This window comes from Eptesicus fuscus, chromosome 22 (genome assembly GCF_027574615.1).
Source record: "Eptesicus fuscus isolate TK198812 chromosome 22, DD_ASM_mEF_20220401, whole genome shotgun sequence".
NCBI lineage: Eukaryota > Metazoa > Chordata > Mammalia > Chiroptera > Vespertilionidae > Eptesicus > Eptesicus fuscus.
The window spans coordinates 5,732,881-5,751,833 of NC_072494.1; the positions used below are offsets into that span (position 1 = coordinate 5,732,881).

At 49.3% G+C, this 18,953-nt stretch overlaps 1 protein-coding gene across 5 annotated transcripts in view; it reads left to right on the forward strand.

Moving 5' to 3' along the window:
* The window catches only part of ELAPOR1 (endosome-lysosome associated apoptosis and autophagy regulator 1), a 41,260-nt gene extending 28,422 nt beyond the window's left edge, over positions 1 to 12,838 (forward strand). The window contains exons 9-23 of one of the 5 annotated variants that reach the window (XM_028153999.2): positions 730 to 907; positions 1,598 to 1,726; positions 2,089 to 2,179; positions 3,843 to 3,948; positions 4,222 to 4,359; positions 5,355 to 5,618; positions 6,853 to 7,026; positions 8,065 to 8,245; positions 8,541 to 8,637; positions 9,133 to 9,234; positions 10,386 to 10,512; positions 10,590 to 10,768; positions 11,278 to 11,443; positions 11,660 to 11,737; positions 12,547 to 12,838. In XM_028153999.2, the coding sequence (XP_028009800.2) occupies positions 730 to 907; positions 1,598 to 1,726; positions 2,089 to 2,179; positions 3,843 to 3,948; positions 4,222 to 4,359; positions 5,355 to 5,618; positions 6,853 to 7,026; positions 8,065 to 8,245; positions 8,541 to 8,637; positions 9,133 to 9,234; positions 10,386 to 10,512; positions 10,590 to 10,768; positions 11,278 to 11,443; positions 11,660 to 11,722 (1,995 nt within the window). In that variant the 3' untranslated portion in view covers positions 11,723 to 11,737; positions 12,547 to 12,838. Of the gene's footprint in view, positions 1 to 729; positions 908 to 1,597; positions 1,727 to 2,088; positions 2,180 to 3,842; positions 3,949 to 4,221; positions 4,360 to 5,354; positions 5,619 to 6,852; positions 7,027 to 8,064; positions 8,246 to 8,540; positions 8,638 to 9,132; positions 9,235 to 10,385; positions 10,513 to 10,589; positions 10,769 to 11,277; positions 11,444 to 11,659; positions 11,738 to 12,515 lie in introns of all 5 variants that reach the window. The other 4 variants (XM_028153997.2, XM_028153998.2, XM_028154000.2 and 1 more) reach the window with 4 other exon arrangements.
* Positions 12,839 to 18,953: the final 6,115 nt, after the last annotated feature.

Here is an 18,953-nt window from a genome sequence, read left to right on the forward strand (position 1 = left end):
TGTGCTTGGCTGTTAGCATGCACACATGTTTGCTGGCTGGCTGAATTCTGCCTACGAAGCACAGGATAAAGGCTGGTCCTAGCAGCGACTGCTTCTCAGTCATCTCTCATTCCCCTCCCCCGCCCCAGCCCTCATGTTTGGAGCATCAGCTCCTTCCCCAGCAGCAAGTGGGAATGGCCGTGTATCTTATCAGCTGCACCTCAGACTCAGTTCTGCAGCATCTGGTGTTCTGTCTGATCGTGTAAAAATTGCCATTATGTGACTGTTGCCCTGTCTCTCTCACCATCTCTGAGTCTCCACGTCTGACATATAGATGTATTAGCTTTCCGGATAAATGCAAAAGCAAAGACAGCAACCAGGAGACAAACTGGGAATCCCATCCATGCCTTGCTGTGCTCTGGGATTTACCAGCTGCTTTTCTGGTGACCTTCGTAGTAATAAGATTCTACATTGGAATCAGCTTGCTCTGAAGACAAGTGGTCCCCCCACCCCATGTCACACAAGTCGTCATTAGGTATATCCCCCTTCATCCAGTCAACATGCATTCAAATGCATTTACTGAGCACAGCCGTGTGCCAGGCGCTGGGGATACATCAATGACCAAAATAAAGATCCCTGCCCTGGTGGAGTTTGCACTATAGCTCAGAATCTCCCCGTCCTCAAAGTCAATTTTCCTAAAGATGTGCTAAGCTGCGTACAGGCTGAGCCGTTCTTGATCCATCTCTGCAGACGCAGCTCATGTACAAATGGGCCCAGCCGAAAATCTGTAACGAGAATCTCGAGGGGGCCGTGAAGCTGCCCGCCTCCGGCGTGAAGACCCGCTGCCCGCCATGCAACCCAGGCTTCTTCAAAACCGACAACAGCACCTGCGAGCCCTGCCCTTCCGGCTCTTACTCCAACGGCTCTGGTAACCCCCTTTCCTGCCTGGTCCCTGCATCTCATCCATTTGCACAGCACCCACAGGGTGGTCAGCTGTCCTTCCGAGGGAGGCAGTGAGGGCCGGGACAGCCCCGAGGACTAAGTTCAGGAGACGAGCAGTCAGGGTGGGCTCTGTCCATAGGTCACAGTCACACTTGAGAATGAACTGCCTGCTCTTCTCATTCCAACTGCGACTGTGACTCAGGCCTGCAGGGCCCCATCCTCCCCCCAGAGGCTCCCAGCAGGTGGCAGGGATGCTAACCGGAAGGTCTGGGAGCTGGGATGGCCAGCTGGACACATATGGACCTGTGAGCCATGCTGTAGACAGGAGTTGGGGGAATTTGTGTCCCTATTCATGGGAATGCATGTACTGCTCATAATGTGACAAATAACATGAACTGTTTGGATCAGACCAGAAGATATGTCTACGTTTGGAAAGGAAAAATTAGGTGGGCGAGGAGGATAGCTGGGACATGGGAAGGAAGGCTCAGCCTGTGCAGCTTGAGCTTGTTAAATACACTGCCAGATGTTTTGGGTCAACTTCACATCACTGTGCAGCAGTACTCAGCACTCCCTTGATTGGCTGCCCACGACAGTTGCCACTTGTCTGTGTGACAGCAGCCCCGGTCAGGGTGGCTGCAGCCTTCTTGCTGAGTGCATGGATCTGTGGTCCCCCCAGATTGTAGCCACTGCCCAGCTGGGACTGAGCCTGTCGTGGGATTCGAATACAAATGGTGGAACACACTGCCCACGAACATGGAAACGACCGTTCTCAGTGGGACCAACTTTGAGTACAAGGGCATGACAGGTAAGGGCCTCTCCCCTTGCCACACACCCTCGGCTCCCTGCACACCCCACCCACGGGGGCTCTTCCTACCTCACATGTTTTCACACTCATGATGTCTGGGGGGAAATGAGCTAACCGGGCCATGCATTCCCTGGAAAGTTCCACTCCTCATGGGCATGTATTCTGCCAAATCTCCTTTCAGAGACCAAAACTGAACTAGAAACAGCACGCACATGCCCCAGAGGTCTTGCTCTGAGAGCTTCAGAGTCTTTGACCGAAGTCGTGGGACAGGTGTCCGGCAGTGGTTCCAGAGTGTCATCTGGGCGCACGCATGCCCTGCACCCAACACCACTGGGGCGTTAACTCTCTGCTCTCCTTTCCAGGCTGGGAGGTGGCCGGGGATTACATTTACACGGCTGCTGGAGCCTCGGACAACGACTTCATGATCCTCACTCTGGTTGTGCCAGGATTTAGGTGAGGAATGCAAAACTAAGGGGAAGCCAGCACCACCTTGGCCACATGCATGTCCCACATACCGTGGAATGCAGTGGGGAGAGGGCTCTGCATGCTGAAGGAGCAGTTCAGACAGAGGGAGCACGGCAATGGTCTGACAGTGTGAACCTGAACCTGACCCAGGGTGTTGGTCGCTGCCCATGCTAACCTACCTACCACTCTCCCGTCCCAGCTAGCTCCTTCCATTCATTGGCCACATGCTACTTAAAGTCTTCCTCCTCACAGCATCAGATACAATTAAAAAAAAACATTTTTTTAATAGGACCAGAAGTGCCCATAGACAGTTCATTTTTATTTGGGGCAAGAAGATTGGGAGGGATTGTTCTTATCATCATATTTATCCACTTACTCTAGAAGACCGGGGACAAAAAGCTATTCATTGGCCATTAAAAAAAACACACAAAAAACTACAGGCGGTGTGGGACTATGGAATGAGCACTGGACTGGAAGACAGGGCACGTGAATGTTGCCACCTGCTCCTACTGGCTTTGTGAACGTGGGAGTCATCGTGCCCCTATAGGTGTTAGGCCCCTGGTCTGTAAAACCAGGGGGATTGACAGTGTGAATTTGGACTAACTCGGGCTGAGATGACTCTTCAGTCCACTTGTTAGCACAACTGTGAGCTTGGGCCTGCAGGTCCTCAGAATTCAAGCAAATAGCCAAAGCCGGGAGAAGGCCCTGAGTGGATTTCCAAAGCCCAAGTGAACTCTTGTGCACTTGAAAGATGAGGGGGAACCAGTGACTGGGCTTCCTGATTGCCAGACTGGCCTCTCTATTCCCTCCTCCAAGCTCCCTCCTTTCCATCCCTGCCACGGTGCTCGGTCCATGGTGGTGGCTCGGAAGATATTCGTTTCCCTTCCCTTAATTTATGTTACTCAGGACTGAGCAGATATAGCTCGTGTTTGAGAGATAAGAAAACTCTTTAGGCTTTTCTGGGGGCACGTTTCGATTTGCAAATCTGATCACCATAGTAAAGGCTTCTGCACCTCACCCACTCCTTCCCCGCTTTGGCTTTGTAGATGGCTCTCTCTTCCCCAAAGGAAGGAGCAGCCTGAGAACTTTGCTGGAGAGATTACAAGCGGAACTATCTGCTCATTCAACCCAGGCAAAGCTCTCACCATCCCCAAGAGAGAGCTGCTAAGTGAATGTAGACAATGTGCATCTCATGAGAGCGGTGCTTCTACAACGTTAATGCCCTTGTTCATCACCTGAGGAGCATGTCAATGTGCGGATTCTGACTCAGGGGGTCTAGGAGGGGCCCAAGTTCTGCATGTCTAATGAGCTCTAATGACGCGATGCTGCTGGTCTGGGGACCGCACTCTGCTTGTGAGGCTACATGGCATTTTACACAGCACCTCCACATCTGGTATGACTTTGGATCTCACCACAGTGATGGGACGTAAATAAGAAAGATATTATTACCTCCATTTTACAGATGAGAAAACTACAGTTTGGCTATGTCAAGGTCACATTGCTAAGGGGCAGGATTGGACTTTGTACATGCTCTTTCCAACATACCAGGAGCTTAATCCATGACGCCCCCCAGCAGACCCTCTGCCACTCTCTGGGCTCTGCAATAAGCACCGCCCGGCCTCTGAACTGACTTTTAACTTCTGGCCCACAGACCTCCACAGTCGGTGATGGCGGACACAGAGAACAAAGAGGTGGCCAGGATCACATTTGTCTTTGAGACCATCTGTTCTGTGAACTGTGAGCTCTACTTCATGGTGGTATGTTTTCCTTTCTTTGCTTGTGATGGGGTCCCCAGGAAGGGCTATTGGGAGGGTTGGCCTCCTCGGCCCCACTGGTGCATCAACATAACTGACACCCCTGCTCGTAGTGATTTCACAGGGGAGGGGCCCAGACTGTCCGTCAGGGGCTTCCCCGTTTAACGTGGGTCTGGCCAACTGTGATGGCCCCCGGGATGGCAGCGGCATGAGTGCCCTCTTCCCCGGCAGCCACCCAGCCATCGCGCCTTCTTCACTTGTCTGTCTGGGGTTCAGGGTGTGAATTCTAGGGCCAACACTCCCGTGGAGACGTGGAAAGGCTCTAAAGGCAAGCAGTCCTTCACCTACATCGTCGAGAAGAATGCTACCGTGAGCTTCACCTGGGCCTTCCAGAGGACCACTTTCCACGAGATCGTAAGCGCCTCCCCTTCTCAGACCCCTGGCTCCCAGAGAGACCTCTGAACCCAGGAGGATCCTTAGCATTAGTCTGAGTGGGAGTGGGAGGGTCCGACCCCAAGGATTAGCAGGATCTTAAGGGGTCAAGCAGAGAACTGCCTATTCCAGGCCCCTGACAAGCATCTAGCCTTGTCCAAACGCCTTACCTTGTCCCCTCAGCAGCCCTGCCCTGAGGACAAGTGTGTGCCTCACCTGGTACACCCTGTTCATCCCTGTTGTTGTTTGTAATAATAACAACGCTGGTTTTATTTTTTTCACTCAACGTAATGCAAATTAATTGCAGGAAACTTAGAAGGTAAAAAGAAGCGGACAGAGAGAGAGAAAGAGATATCACCTATAATCCTACTACCCAGAGAAAAACCAGTTAACATCTAAGTACCTCCTATCCTCCTATCCAGGAGATATTCTACAAATACTTGTTTCCTTTCACAGATAAAAGACCTGCCTTTTCTTTCTTTCTTTTTAAAAAATGGATTTTAGAAAGAGAGGAAGGGAGACGGTAAGAGAGAGAGAGAAACATCCATGTGAGAGAGAAAACATCAATCAGTTGTTTCCCACACACGCCCCAACTGGGAACTAAACCTGGGTATATGCCCTGACTGGGAATCAAACCCGTGACACACTGCACGGAATGCTATTCCAATGAACTGAACCACACTGGCAATGGGCAAGACCTGCTTTTTTCATATAACAATATCTACTGCCTATTTCCCACATGGCACTTAATATTTGTAGACATCATTTTTAAATGGTTCAGATTTGCTTTAAAAATGACACTAAATGTACATAAAGGGCTACTGCCAAGTGAACAAGAAGAATAAGGTGCTTATCAGATTTTTCTCAAGTATCACAGGATAAAAAAGATTAAGCAGTAATTTACTATTTCCAGAGAACTCAATTGCTGCTGGTGTCTCAGGCCTCTGCCCGCTTTCCTCTTGTTCCTTTGTTTCCAGGGCAGAAAGTACACCAACGATATCGCCAAGATCTATTCCATCAATGTCACCAATGCCATGAATGGGGTGGCCTCCTACTGTCGGCCCTGCGCCCTGGAAGCCTCTGACATGGGCTCCTCCTGTACCTCTTGTCCTGCTGGCCACTACATTAACCGGGATTCAGGAACCTGCCACTCCTGCCCCCCTAACACCATCCTGAAAGCCCACCAGCCCTATGGAGTCCAGGCCTGCAAGCCCTGTGGCTCAGGGACCCAGAGCAACAAGGTGCCAGCAGCGTGTCGTGCATCCTCACCTCAGCCTCAGAGGGTACCAGGTCCTAGATGGGGTTCTGGAGGGGCTGACCCCCAAGCATTCCCCGTAGCCTACTCCCAGGGTGGAGTCTTGGAGGACACCCATCCAGGCTGTGACCAACTTACCTGTAGAAGTTGGCAGTCAGGGGCTAGGCCTCAGTCGTGGACAAGTCTCATCTTCAAGAGATGGGTAAGGGAGATCTGTGACCGTCTGGTCCAGAGGGTTATTTGGCATCTGAGCAGAGGCCTGAAGGGAAGAAACAGTGGGACCTGTGGCTCCAATTCAGACCTACTTCACTCCAGCCTGTTATCATGGGAATCTGCCCCCTCGCCTTTGGGAAGGTAACCCACCTTTGTTGGGACATACAGTTAACTGGCATTGCTGTCCTCTATCCAAGTGGTTTCTTATAAAGCAGTGCGGTTGGCCACGTACTGTCTGAATCTAGGAAAGTACTACGGCTAAAAGCTCTTAAGCATTCATTAATGCTTTTAAGTGAATTTGTATTTTACTGACCACAACCACATGGACATACATCTGTAAGGCATTATGTACAGTCGGCAAACGTTGCTCAGTTTAGCTGTGCAGTAAGTGCAACATTCTGCAGATCCTGGCAACCTCTTTGGGGCTTCCTGGACTTGGGCCACACACTTGTTCTCCTCGGGCTCCCTCTGCTGCCAAGGGAGGGAATGACAGTTGTGTAAGGCAGCTGCTGAAGGAGGACCCTAAAACGGAGTAAGGAAGGGGTTTATGGGGAATAAAGCCCCCTTTGAAGTTCAGTTTCCTACAGAGACCCTGGGAAAGAGGAATTAGGGTTCAATTAGTTTAAAATGGGGGGAGGGTCAAGGCGTGTAGTTTCTCTCCTGCCATCTGGACTCCCTTCTTCGAGTTAGCACCTCGTTTGTTGTCTTCTGCCTGAAAGTAAGAACAGCTATCTTGTGCCTTGAGAGTTCTATAATCTAAGCATAGGGACAAAGCTATGGAATCTGACCCAACTACTTACTAGAAAACAATAGGTTTGGGTTCGTACATCATACACGTGCTAATGATTGAATGGCAAGATGTACATAAGCCCCACCAGCCGCTGCTTCACTTCTAGTGCCTACCCACACTCCTTGCTTCTTCTTCTACCCACGTGGGCTGCACCGGGCTGGGTCTCTGCTGCGGTCCCCTCAAAGGCCCTGCTGCCTGACGACCTCTTTCCCCTCAGATCCACTCTCTGTGCTACAACGACTGCACCTTCTCAGTCAGCTCTGGGAGCCGGTTGTTAGACTACAACTTCTCGGCTCTGGCAGAGCCTGTCTCTCTGGCTGGAGGGCCAAGCTTCACTTCCAAAGGGCTGAAATATTTCCATCACTTCACCTTCAGTCTCTGTGGAAACCAGGTAAGGTGTGCGAGAGCCGATGGTATGAGAACTGAAAGGGGTTACCAGGGGACCGGAGCTCAGAGATGGACACAGAAGAAGATCTAGCAAACCTTCAGGCAGGAGATTGAGGAGATGAAAGGCTTTCAAATGATTACTACTCTCTTTGAGGACTCCCTCCTTTAAAATTAAGTCATTTGGATTATAAAAATTTAGGAAAATAAAGGTGTTTTAAGTAAGTTGTCCATTTACTCCTCCCTGACCTTCATTTCCTCACGAGTATATAAAAACTACGCAGGAGGAAGAGAGAGAGATAGAAACATCAATGATGAGAGAGAATCATTGACTGGCTGCCTCCTGCACGCCCCACAGTGGGGATCGAGCCCACAACCTGGGCATATGCCCTTGACCAGGATCAAACCCGGAACCCTTCAGTGTGCAGGCCAACCCTCTATCCTCTGAGCCAAACTGGCTAGGGCTCTCTTAATGATTTTTTAAATAAATGGAATAGGTTTCACTTGGTCCTAAGATGGCCTATCTCAAGGCAGGGAAGGGGCTAGTGATGGGGTCTGGGAGCTGCTGTCTGGGAAGGGCTTCAGAGACCAGCATGGCGGAATCACTGCACCAAGGGAGACACAGAGAAGGAATGGGACCCAGGCCAGATGTTCAAAAACCTTCCTTGGGATCAGTTACATATTTCAGTATCTGTCTAGAAAACTGACTATGGTAAGGAAGGCCCTTAATGGATAGATTAGATCTCCCAATCAGTTGCCACCATTACAACCGTGCTCATATAGGGTCCCCACATGACTCCAATGAAACAAAAAGACTGGGGTCCCCTGGGCCAGAGTTCCAGAAACTAGGACACCTAGGCCTTATTTTTAGCTTTTTTTTTTTTTTAAGCTCCTTATAATTAGATCTGGGATGAATCATTCCACTGCAACATGCCATGAGAAGGCTAAAAATTTTAGACATAAAAAAAAATGTTCCCATTCCCTTTGAAAGCTCTGTGACCATTCTCTCCTTCCTATTTCTTCCTCCCCACACCCCCCTGCCCAGGGTAAGAAAATGGCTGTGTGCACCGAGAATGTCACTGACCTCCGGATTCCTGAGGGGGAGGCAGGTTTCTCCAAATCCATCGCGGCCTACGTCTGCCAGGCGCTCATCATTCCTCCAGAGGTGACAGGCTACAAGGCTGGCGTGTCCTCGCAGCCTGTCAGCCTCGCTGACCGGCTTGTCGGTGAGTAGCCCGGCTGCTCCAGCCTGTCTGAGTGTGTACGCCTGTAAGGCCTGTAAGAGAGAGTGAGGCTACCAGGCTCCGAGGTAAAGGGCTCCCGAGGAGGGGCCCAACCTCTGACCTGTTTCCTATTCATCCTGGGGTGCCTAGTGCCCCAGGGGCTTCTGACAAACCTGCGGTTCACCCTTTCATGAGCCACTAGGGGATGTGATGAGATGAAGGAAGACTGGACATTAACAGGAGTGAAAGAATTGAAGTGGCTGCCAGTGAGAACTAATCAGGAGCTCTGATTTGGCAGGGGTGACAACATATATGACTATGGATGGGATCACCTCTCCAGCTGAACTGTTCCACCCAGAATCCTTGGGAATACCGGACGTGATCTTCTTTTATAGGTGACAATGGGAGGCCAGACTAATGCAAGTGCAACTTAGGGCTCCTCCACAATTTCTGTTGCATGCCCCACCCTCTTCTCGCCACTTAATACTTATCAAGCCAGACCATGCCCAAGGTCTAACAGGTCTGCCTAGCAATGATAGCTGATGGCTGGGAGTCCCCCGATCCCAGCTTCTTGGTATTCCTGGGCAGGTCTGCCTTGGAGACAGGGAGTAGCATTGGATGGTCTGTAGACTTCTCTTCTCACCTAAGGACACTCAGTGCTCTGCACACGCTGACCTTTCCTGGACCAGCGCATTTCCCCTTGACCACAGCGTCCAGATCCCTACTTGCTCCAAGTAAACCACGGCCTGTGCACTCCCTGTGTATCAGGCCACAGCCCAAGTCCTGACTTCCCCAGCAAGGGACCTGCTCCATGTTGACTTCACTTAGTGGCTCTCCAATGGCACAGATGAGTGACTCGTTTCCCCCATGGGGGCTGGCTTTCACTGCAGGTCCAATGAGGTGACTCAGTCCTGCAGTTCTGGGAGGGCCACCACCATCCGAGTCAGATGCAGTCCGCTGAAGCCTGCCCCGGGAAGTCTGTCCCTGCCCAGGTAAAGGGGTAACAAAGTCGCCCCTCCTTGGACTTGTTCCATCCAAGAGGCAAAGATTACCAAAAAAGAGCAAACAAGAAAACAGTCTGAGATCCATTACTGGGCTCTTGGGAACACGGTTGTGCTCTAAACCCTCCATCTTCAGATGTCGAGAATGGAGCAGAGGGAAGAGGCAAAGCTGCCCTCACATTCCCAGACCATAGACCGTTATGGGGGCAGCTGCATAGCAAAGTGGCGAACTGCTGGGGCCGAGAGCCAGATGCCATTCATCTCCCCTGCTTACAAGCCCTGTTGTCGTGGATACATTTCTCCTCTTCTGTAGGCTTTTCCTCCCTTATTTATAACTTGGGGATAATAAGAAGTTCCCTCGGGGGGTTCTTGTGAGAATGAAATAAGACACTGAGACTTGAGGACTTCTCAGGGTGCTGGTGTGTACTTGCTATAATTAGGATTAATAAGGGTTTAGGGAATCCTAGAAATCCCTCCATGACTAAAAGATCCAATTGCTGAGTTCAAGAGCTGAGTGCAGTAAATCAAGAATTCCCAAACTAATCTGATTACAGCACCCCTCATCTCCACCCCCCCCACCTTCTTTTTCACATAACACAACTAACATCTCAAGGGGCCCTAGTGCCTTGAGGGAGACGGTTTGGGAAACGCTGCTCCTAAACAACTGACCAGGGAGATGGGGAGCAAAACAGGACATTTGACTCAACAATGTAAGATCCCTGTTCTTGTTGTTATCAACATCACAGGAAAGGAACTAAATATCCATGACCTAAAGTCCATCCTTGACTCCCACCGCCCGGAAGCTGCATCAAAGTGGCTTTTGCAAAATGTCACACGTCCATGGGGAGAACAGGAGCCTCTGAGGCGTTGGTTGGGCAGCATGCTAGAGCTCAGACACCTTACATTGGCTCTCATCTGATGTCAGCAGAAACGCACAGGGTGGGGAGCCCAGTGGAGGTCGGGGAGGCATCTTGTCATCAGGGAAATTAGAGAGCAAAACCTGAGTTAAGGCCTAGTTGGGAGGATCCTGGTGAGGCTAACAGTTTGGCAAGGAGAAGATGGACCAGGCAAGCTGGTAGACTCCAAGCAGATTTTCTCCACTGATCCAGCGAGTGAGCGCAAGTCTCCTCTTTGCTTTCTAGCACGTGCTCTGATGGGACCTGTGATGGCTGTACCTTCCACTTCCTGTGGGAGAGCGCAGCCGCTTGTCCGCTCTGCTCGGCCGATGACTACCACGCTATCAGCAGCAGCTGCGTGGCTGGGCTCCAGGTAGGTTTCTCTGCTTGGAGACTTCCCAGGAGACAAGGGAATGTGATATCTGAGTTGCTTGTTTTTCTCCCCAACAGAAGACTACCTATGTGTGGCGAGAACCAAAGCTATGCGTGGGCGGCGACTCTCTGCCTGAGCAGAGAATCACCATCTGCAAAACTATAGATTTCTGGCTGAAAGTGGGCATCTCTGCGGGCACCTGTACTGCCATCCTGCTCACCGCCTTGACCTGCTACTTTTGGAAAAAGAATCAAAAGTACATGATGATGGGTATTGGAGTTTGGGGATGGACAGGGCTGGGAGGAGATCATCTAAGAGAGTTAATTCATGGAGCTTTTTTCTGGAGTCAGCCACAGGCCCCGTGACCCTGGCCAGAGACTTGCTGAGCCACTTATCCCGGGTATGCCTTGGTTGTCCTGACTCCTGAAGAGGGATGGTACCACATGGCAGTCTATAAATAGCTGTTAGAGTCTCCAAAGCAAAGCAAAGAGCATCCTTAATTTGTTGTTAATAATTATAAAAGTGACTTTATAATTCCAATATTTCTATTAAGCTTTTAGATCAAAGAAATAGCTAGCCTTAAGGAAAAAAGGTCGCTGACCTGGGAGCCAAGATTGCTTAGCTATATGCCCAGCCTAACACCGCTTTCTAGGCTTGAGTTTCCTTACCCATGGAATGGGAAGATCTGCTCATAGCCCACCTTCTCTCCCTCTTTCTGCTTATTCCACATTTTGGTGTCTTGTCTTTCCCCTTCCCGTTTCACAGACTAGAGTACAAGTACTCCAAGCTGGTGATGAACGCTTCCCTCAAGGACTACGACCTGCCAGCAGCCGACAGCTGCGCCATCATGGAAGGCGAGGACGTGGAGGATGACCTCCTCTATACCAGCAAGAAGACCCTCTTTGGGAAGATCAAATCATTTACCTCCAAGGTAGGGAGCCTGGCCGGCGCACCGAGGTCAGCCTGGAGGGCTGGAGAAGACACCAGTCCATGGGCGCTGAATGGCCCCACGTTGTTCCGGGACCACTGCTTTGCTCCCCACCTGCCACACTCTTCTGTTCCCCCCACCCTGAAAACCCTGGCTTCTGCCTTCTGTATTTTCATACCAATACTCTTTTCCCTGGGGCCCAACGCTGCTCTTGACCAGGCTCCTTCTCTCCCAACTCCAGTTGATGAACTGTTTGGGCCTTTCAACTTCCAGGAGGAGTAGTGAACCATCCGTGTTGTAAGAATCATTTCCCCCCTTTCTTTTCTTTTGGAAGGAGGGGAAGAGGTGATCTCTAGATCAACTTCTGCTAGAAGGCAGGCTCTCCATTGGCCAGTGGCGGGTGCTGTTCCCCAGATGTTTGGCCCTGGCCCCCTGGGGGCTGAGTCATAGCTAAGTCTAAGCTGCTCAGCACTGAGCAATTCTGACCTGGGAGTGTTGGTTTCCATGGGTGGGTGAGTGAGTTTGAAGCTCATTAATACAAGTCAGACAGCACTGTCACTGGGCGTGAGGCCAGCAGTGAGCATCCAAGCAACTCCTCCAGGACCACAGCCCTCTGCAGCCCCACTCAGCCAGTCCTCACACGTCACTGGTGCCCTGAACCAACTCATCCCAACAGGTGTGGGCAGGGAGGGGGGTAAGACAGTAGGAGAGGCCAGGAGGGATGGGGAGCAAAGAAAGGAGGGTGGGTGCTTAGACAGCCAAATCTCATATCCTTTGTGCTGACCTACCAGGGTGGCTCCTTGGCCTCTTTAGGCCTTGATTTTTTAACTTATTTTTTATTGGCGGGAGAACAATTTACCCTGGGACGCTTGAGTCTTTCTGGAACTTCCACAAAGATGCAAAGCAGAGGGTTTTCAAGATTGTTCTTAGCCTCTGGCTAACTGAAGGGAGCAAGAATAGAGGGAACCTTATGTCTGTTTCCACAAAGCCACTGAAAGCAGGAATTCCACAAGGGTTCCTTCTGTCACCTATTTTCCATTTCTCTCCTTTGTTCCCCAAACCTGCCCCTGTGCAGCAGCCAGCTCCTGTCACCATCTCTCTTTCAGAGGACTCCTGATGGATTTGACTCGGTGCCACTGAAGACATCCTCAGGAGGCCCAGACATGGACCTGTGAGAGGCACTGCCCTGCCTCTCCTGCCTCCTCACCTTGGCACACCACCTTGCAAGCCTGTGGCGATTTGGTGCCAGCTTCCTGCAACACCCACTGCTGGAAATCTCTTCATTGTGGCCTTATCAGAAGTTTGAACTTTAGATCTTTTGTGTGTTTTTTATAGAGTACCCAAACTCTCCTTTATGCTTGCCTCAAACCTGCCAAATATACCCAACTTTGTATATTACTCCCTTGCTTGCATCTTGTTTCCCAAAATGGTCCAGCCATCAGAGCCATAGCTTCATCTGCTCATAACTCTTACAGCCCTAGAATGAAGCGCGTTCTCTTTTCTTAAGTATAGAAACCATTCCTCTGTCCCCTTATTAAAGGGTGGAAGCAGCGGGGAGTTTCCCTGATCATGTGCCCTCGCTCTTGATCTCTTTCGGAGAGAGGCTGGGTGAGGAGGGTATTGGTGTCCCTGGTGCACCATCTTCATGGTGGCCTGGCTTCATCTCTCCTGGGTAAATAGCTCACTCTAAGTGTAATGGATAGGCTGAGGGCTGGGTGAGTATTCCTGGGTAAGAAGGCTTGATAAGCACAAAGAGAGGCAATAAGGAAGGTTTGGTTTTGTTCTTTAAACTAGGTACTTCCTTTCTTTTCTTAAGTAAGAGAGAAATATTCTCACTGGAGCCAAAGAAAAAAGTTCACTTGAGAAAATGTCCAAGGCCCTAGTGGATCTACTCCCCCAGCTTTTTTTTTTTTTTTAAATCTCCCACTATCTCCCTATGACACTAAAGAAAACTAGGTAAGCCCCAAACCCCGATGTCCTACTTCTTTTTACCCGGAGAGATGACAAATCCTGTCAGTGAGGACAATTCCCCATCCTTGAGTGCCCCATTCCTTGAGGTTTGGGCCATACCATGCTACAGGGGTATCTTATTTTGACAGAACATAAGGAGGCCATGGTTTTAACAGGGCCATACTGGGGGATCCAGCCCACAGTGGGGGGGACCTGAGGTGGTGATGTCGGCTTATAAGTGTAATTCTTCTACTCAGCCACAGAGTATATAACTTCTAGGCTGGCCAGAAAAGGAATGGACTCCCAGGCCCCAAACTCAGCAGCAGAACCAGCTCAGTGTTTAAGGAGGAAAAACAAAGGGAGTTGAACAAGGAGTTCACCCAACTGGGACACTTCACACTGTCAAGCCCCTGTCCTCCCTTTTTCCTGTCCTCATCTTCTTTGTGTGCCAGCCCACTAAAAAGACTTCTGGCCCCGATTTCTGGCAGCATCCCTTTGAAAGGTGAGTAAAGTGAGTGTCCTCTGTGGCCCTTTTCTCTACTCTTACACCACCTATAATGGATGAACTTTAACTAGAATGGTAAAAACCAGAGCAAGGGCTTAAATTTCCTTTTTCTTTCTACCACTGACCATTCTCCCTCCATCACTATCAGGCTAGAATGACCATCCCTTGGTCAAGGGCCCAGATGCCCATGGCCTGTGCCCATCTCCCTTCTTGAGTGGTCATTGGTGACCAGATGGTAGGAACAGAACTCAGGTGGCATTAGTAAGTGGTTTGTCTGCCACAAAATGGTTTGCTGGTCTTCATTCGCCATTGCTGTCCCAGAAATGGTCTTCTAAAAGGGTCCGCGAGAACGGGAGCCCTGCGTGACTCTGGCAAACAACAGCCCTTTGACTCAATACACCTAGAAGCTTTCTTTTGGGTTTCCAAATTCTCCCCTTCTTGTGGGAGTCAGGCTCGCAGACACTGTGGCCCGGTTGGAATTTCTCCAAAAGGATGCAGACAGCCAGCTCCTGAGCTCCAGCCCAAGGTTATCTGCAGCCTCAGCAACATCCTGGACATCTGCTTGCCCACTGAATAACTTGCTTTTGCGACAGGGGCCACAGGATATGCTTAGACTATTCTAGGAGCTGTAGGACGAAGTACATACCCCATTGACTTCTGTATTCTGACATCTTGAAACCGAGTGTCCCCAGAGCAACCTCAAACCCCACTGATGTAGTTATAGTACTTTAAGGATCTCCTTTGCACCATCCCCAGTGTACTGACTCCCGTGGATCTTCCCTGTGTCCTGCCAGGAACACCTGAGTTACCCTATTGGGTCTACCTGTAGCTCCCCTGGCAACATAGACACATGTTAGATACTTTTTAATAGCTCCTTGGAGCTGTAATTCAAATACCACACAATTCTCTCAATTAAAATGCACAATTCAATGGTTGTTAGTGAACTCACAGAATTGTGCGTGCATCACCACAATCAACTTTAGAATAGACACATGTTAGACGGTATATGGGAAAAGCCTTATGCCTTTAAGCTAAGGCTATGGTGGTTTGTATAAGCTATTGGGGGGAGGGAGTGTGGGCTCAGCAGATAAAATACTTAAACCCTATTTGGTAACCTAAAGTCCTAGAACACACAAGTAACTCTCATCATGTGGATGTGACCTGTATTTGGCTGGGAATACAAATAAAGATTGTGGCATAGTCAAGGACCAGGGGATTTCTTATGGCAACAAAACCTTTTCTTATTTATTTTTTGTCTGACTCTACATTAAAGATATGACTGACTATATTTATACAACAGAGACTTTGTAACGAATTTTTTCAGCTTTGTGAAACCAAATCTTTTTGTCTCATCAAGACTGGATGAATTTCCTTTTTTATTCTGTATTCCAAGAGTTTGTAGTTTATTAGGGGATGGATATTGCATGTCACATTTTTGTGTGAAATAAAAACATACCTTTCAAGTTGTTTTTCTTGAACGTGGACTGGATGGCGTGACGGGCGAGTGGGAAATGGTAAATGTCCTTGAATCTTAAACTGCAGAAAGAAGGGTTCTGGATCCTTCAGAGAAAAGAGCATCCTCAGAAGCAACACGCCCTGGGCTAGCAGCCTCTTACACCTGTTGAGGAATCAGCCATCATCAACCAAAGCCTCAGTTTCCACCATATAAAAGGCATTTCATGATGCCTCACCTCCCAAGATTGAGTGAAGTCCAAACGAGAGGACACATCAAACACTTAGCCTGTTGGTTCCCTTCCTTTCCAGTTGAGCTTTCTCTCGGATGGCATTGAGGCCAGTCTCATAAAGTGTCCACAAATACAAGTTAAATTAGCTTGTTTGGGCCTGAGATGGGTTATTATGGACTAGATAAAATCCTAGAGGGAGTCAGGAACCATTTCCCAGGATAGCTGGGTTATCCTGTGTCTGTTTTTCCTTCATTCTAGTTGAGGGCACTTAATCTCCTCAAAAGAACTTCTGCAGCTGGTTGGTTGTGAGCCACATCTGTTTTGACTGAGTGGTACCTGGGTTGTACTGGTGGTTAAATGTTTTAAATATAACCCCTGCTTATAGGGTAAAGTCTGTAAGCCGAGGTGATATTTATCTTCCTCTTAAAAAGGAAAGTAGAAAAGGCATCTGTGTGTCAAGCCTGAACTAAGTGCCCACCTAGTTCTCAGAACAGCCCTTAACGGCAGGTACTGTTCCCATTATAACAGATGAACTGCACCTCCAATGGATTTAGTCATGTGGCATGTAAGGTCCCCAGCAGCCTACTCTTACACTCTAACCACACTGAACTTTAGACTGTCCCTCAGTCATAAGCCATTTCACACTTCCCTGCCTGGCATATGCCTCTGCTCCTCCCTTTTCACCTGATAGACCTCACCCCATCTTCAAAGCCACCCCACTGTGAAACCTTTTCTGGTTCACCCACTGGGGATACAATAGGAAAGAAATAATTATATGGGCAAAGTGCAGTTAATTTTTCTAATTCAACCATATACGGTGCAGTGTCCCAATGCATCAAACAAGAAGCAGACATGACCCACTTGAAACTGTGTGTGTGTGTGTGTGTGTGTGTGTGTGTGTGTGTGTGTGTGTGTGTGTGTTGGGGTGGTGGTGGTTGGGGAGGGGGACTGGGGGGGATGTGTAAATGATTTTAAGGGCTTCTCAATCACTGACAAAAGAAGTGAAACACATTGTCAGGTGACCAGGCAAGAAAATACTAATGACTTGGTCTAAAACTTAGACATTTAATTGACTGAAAACCACAGGGCAACAATGGCTACTGCAGAAATATAGAAATTGATGGAGGCCTTGGTCGAATTGCAGTGTCGTCCTGATATGCCAAGGTTGCAGGTTCGATCCCCAATGAATGCATAAATAAATGGAACAACAAATCAATGTCTCTCTCTCAAATCAGTAAGTGAAAAAAAAATGATGGAGGGTTGCATATACAAAACTTTATGGATAACTGAAGAGCTATTCAAGGAGAGTCTGAAATATAAATAATTTCATTTTATCGTTAAAGTTAATCCCACATAAAGTGCAATTTTCTGAACAATACCATGTGGTAGGATAACTGACACCTCATTCCAATTCTAACAGAGGAAGAGGCGGGATCAAAGTCGCCATGGTCCTGGCAGCTTTCCCTGAACCATGCTATTTTTAAATGGTTCCTCCTTGGTTATCCAAGGACAGCAACATCACCCTCCTTTGTTGATGTGACTCTGAGAGAAGGGAGTGAGCACCGAGAACTGGAGGTTAGGTTGTCAGTGAAAGACCAGTCGGGAGCCGAAAACCAGGATTACAGGCTTTATTAGGGGAAAAACCTGCCGGGCTGTCTCGCAAGGGGAGAGCAGCAACCAGTGCAGAGGTGAGCACACCTTTTGAGGGGAGGAATGGGAAGGAATGGGCGCTTAGAATATGGTCCATATAAGGTACATAGTCAGTCACTCAGGCTTAGGGCAAGGGCTTAGGGTATTTGGCAGGTGCTGATTGGTTAGTCAATGTATATGTCCATACAAGGTGCCTGGTTAGGTACTCAGGTATTTCCGGGCTGCAGGTTAGTCATACTCCGCCCACCAGTTGCGGGAAGCGAGGATCTATCAGTTTTGCCTAAAACAATGGGATGCATGTCACTGTACAGTGAGAACCTACAAGGGAGCCGAAATCAATCACAGGGTGAAGAGAGCATCAGGGAAGAGTTCCTGGAGGAAGAAGAGATTAGCCAGTGTGAAGGAAAAGGAGAGAGAAACAGAGATCCAGGCAGAAGGAGCTTGTATGGAGGCTCAGAGGCAAGGAATGCCAAGAGATAGGAAACATGATAGGGGGCAGGTCATGAAGGACTTTGCAAGCCATGTTTGAACATTCTCCTGAGAGTAACAGTTTAGTCACTGAAGGCTTCAGGCAGGGGAGTGCGAGGTTAGGGCTTGCTTGTCAAATACTGAGAAATCCTGTTTCAAATGAAAAAAAAAAAAAAAGAGGAACTAAAAGAGCAGAGAGTGTATTAAAGTGAGGCCAGAGAGAGCCCTTCCACATTAGCCAGCTCTGGAAGGTCCAGGCAGGGGGGCAGGGGGTGTTGGGGCGGGGAAAGACACTGAGGATGGCATCTATGTCTGGGCTCCCCACCCTTTTACTTTTTTTTAAAATATATGTTTCTTTATTGACTTCAGAGAAGAAGGGAGCAGGAGAGACAGAAACATCAATGATAAGAAAGAACCATTGATCGGCTGCCTCCTGCACGCCCCCAAATGGGGATCAAGCCCGCAACCCAGGCATGTGTCCTTGGCCGGAATCGAACCTGGGACCCTTCAGTCCACAGGCTGACACTCTATCCACTGAGCCAAGCCGGCTAGGGCCCCACCCTTTTACTTGCTCCCTCCCTGTAGGTACTCATTCCCCCTGGGCTGCCCACTGTTAGGTTTGATCAAATAATTGAATCAATACCCCTCCCCTGAGAACTGACCTTTAGTCCACTTCACAAGGGACATTCCCTTCCGCTTAGACCACATTCTACTTGCTGAGACCATTATCTCTTCCCTCTGGACTTTTCCAGAATCCGGAGCCGCCCAGAGAATTCTCCGCCCAGAAAAAGCGCCCCCCCCTAGAGTCCTTTAAAACCCCTGACTCCCCATCCCTGGGGCTCAGCCCATCTGGTTTTCCAGATGACCTAATCCTAGCTAATAAAGACAGAATATGCAAATTGACCGTAACTGCACAACAAAGATGGCACACCCACAGCCAATAAGGAGGGAGTATGCAAATTGACGCGACAAGGCCAGAGGGGGAAGGCAGCTCCAGGCCGGAGCGAAGGTGGAAAGGCGGCTCCGGGCTGGAGTGAAGGTGGTGCCAGCAGCCAGGGGAAGGAAGGCCTATTCTTGCACAAATCTTCGTGCATTGGGCCTCTAGTAAATTCATAATTCTTTACCCCTTACAGCCTCGTGCATTCCTCCCTCGGCAACCCTAACACCCACTAGTTGCCCAGCGCTTCCAAGGCAGTCGCTCACCTAGGATTCTGTTCCCTAAACCTGCAACAAGCTTCTACCCTCAGCCACTCCC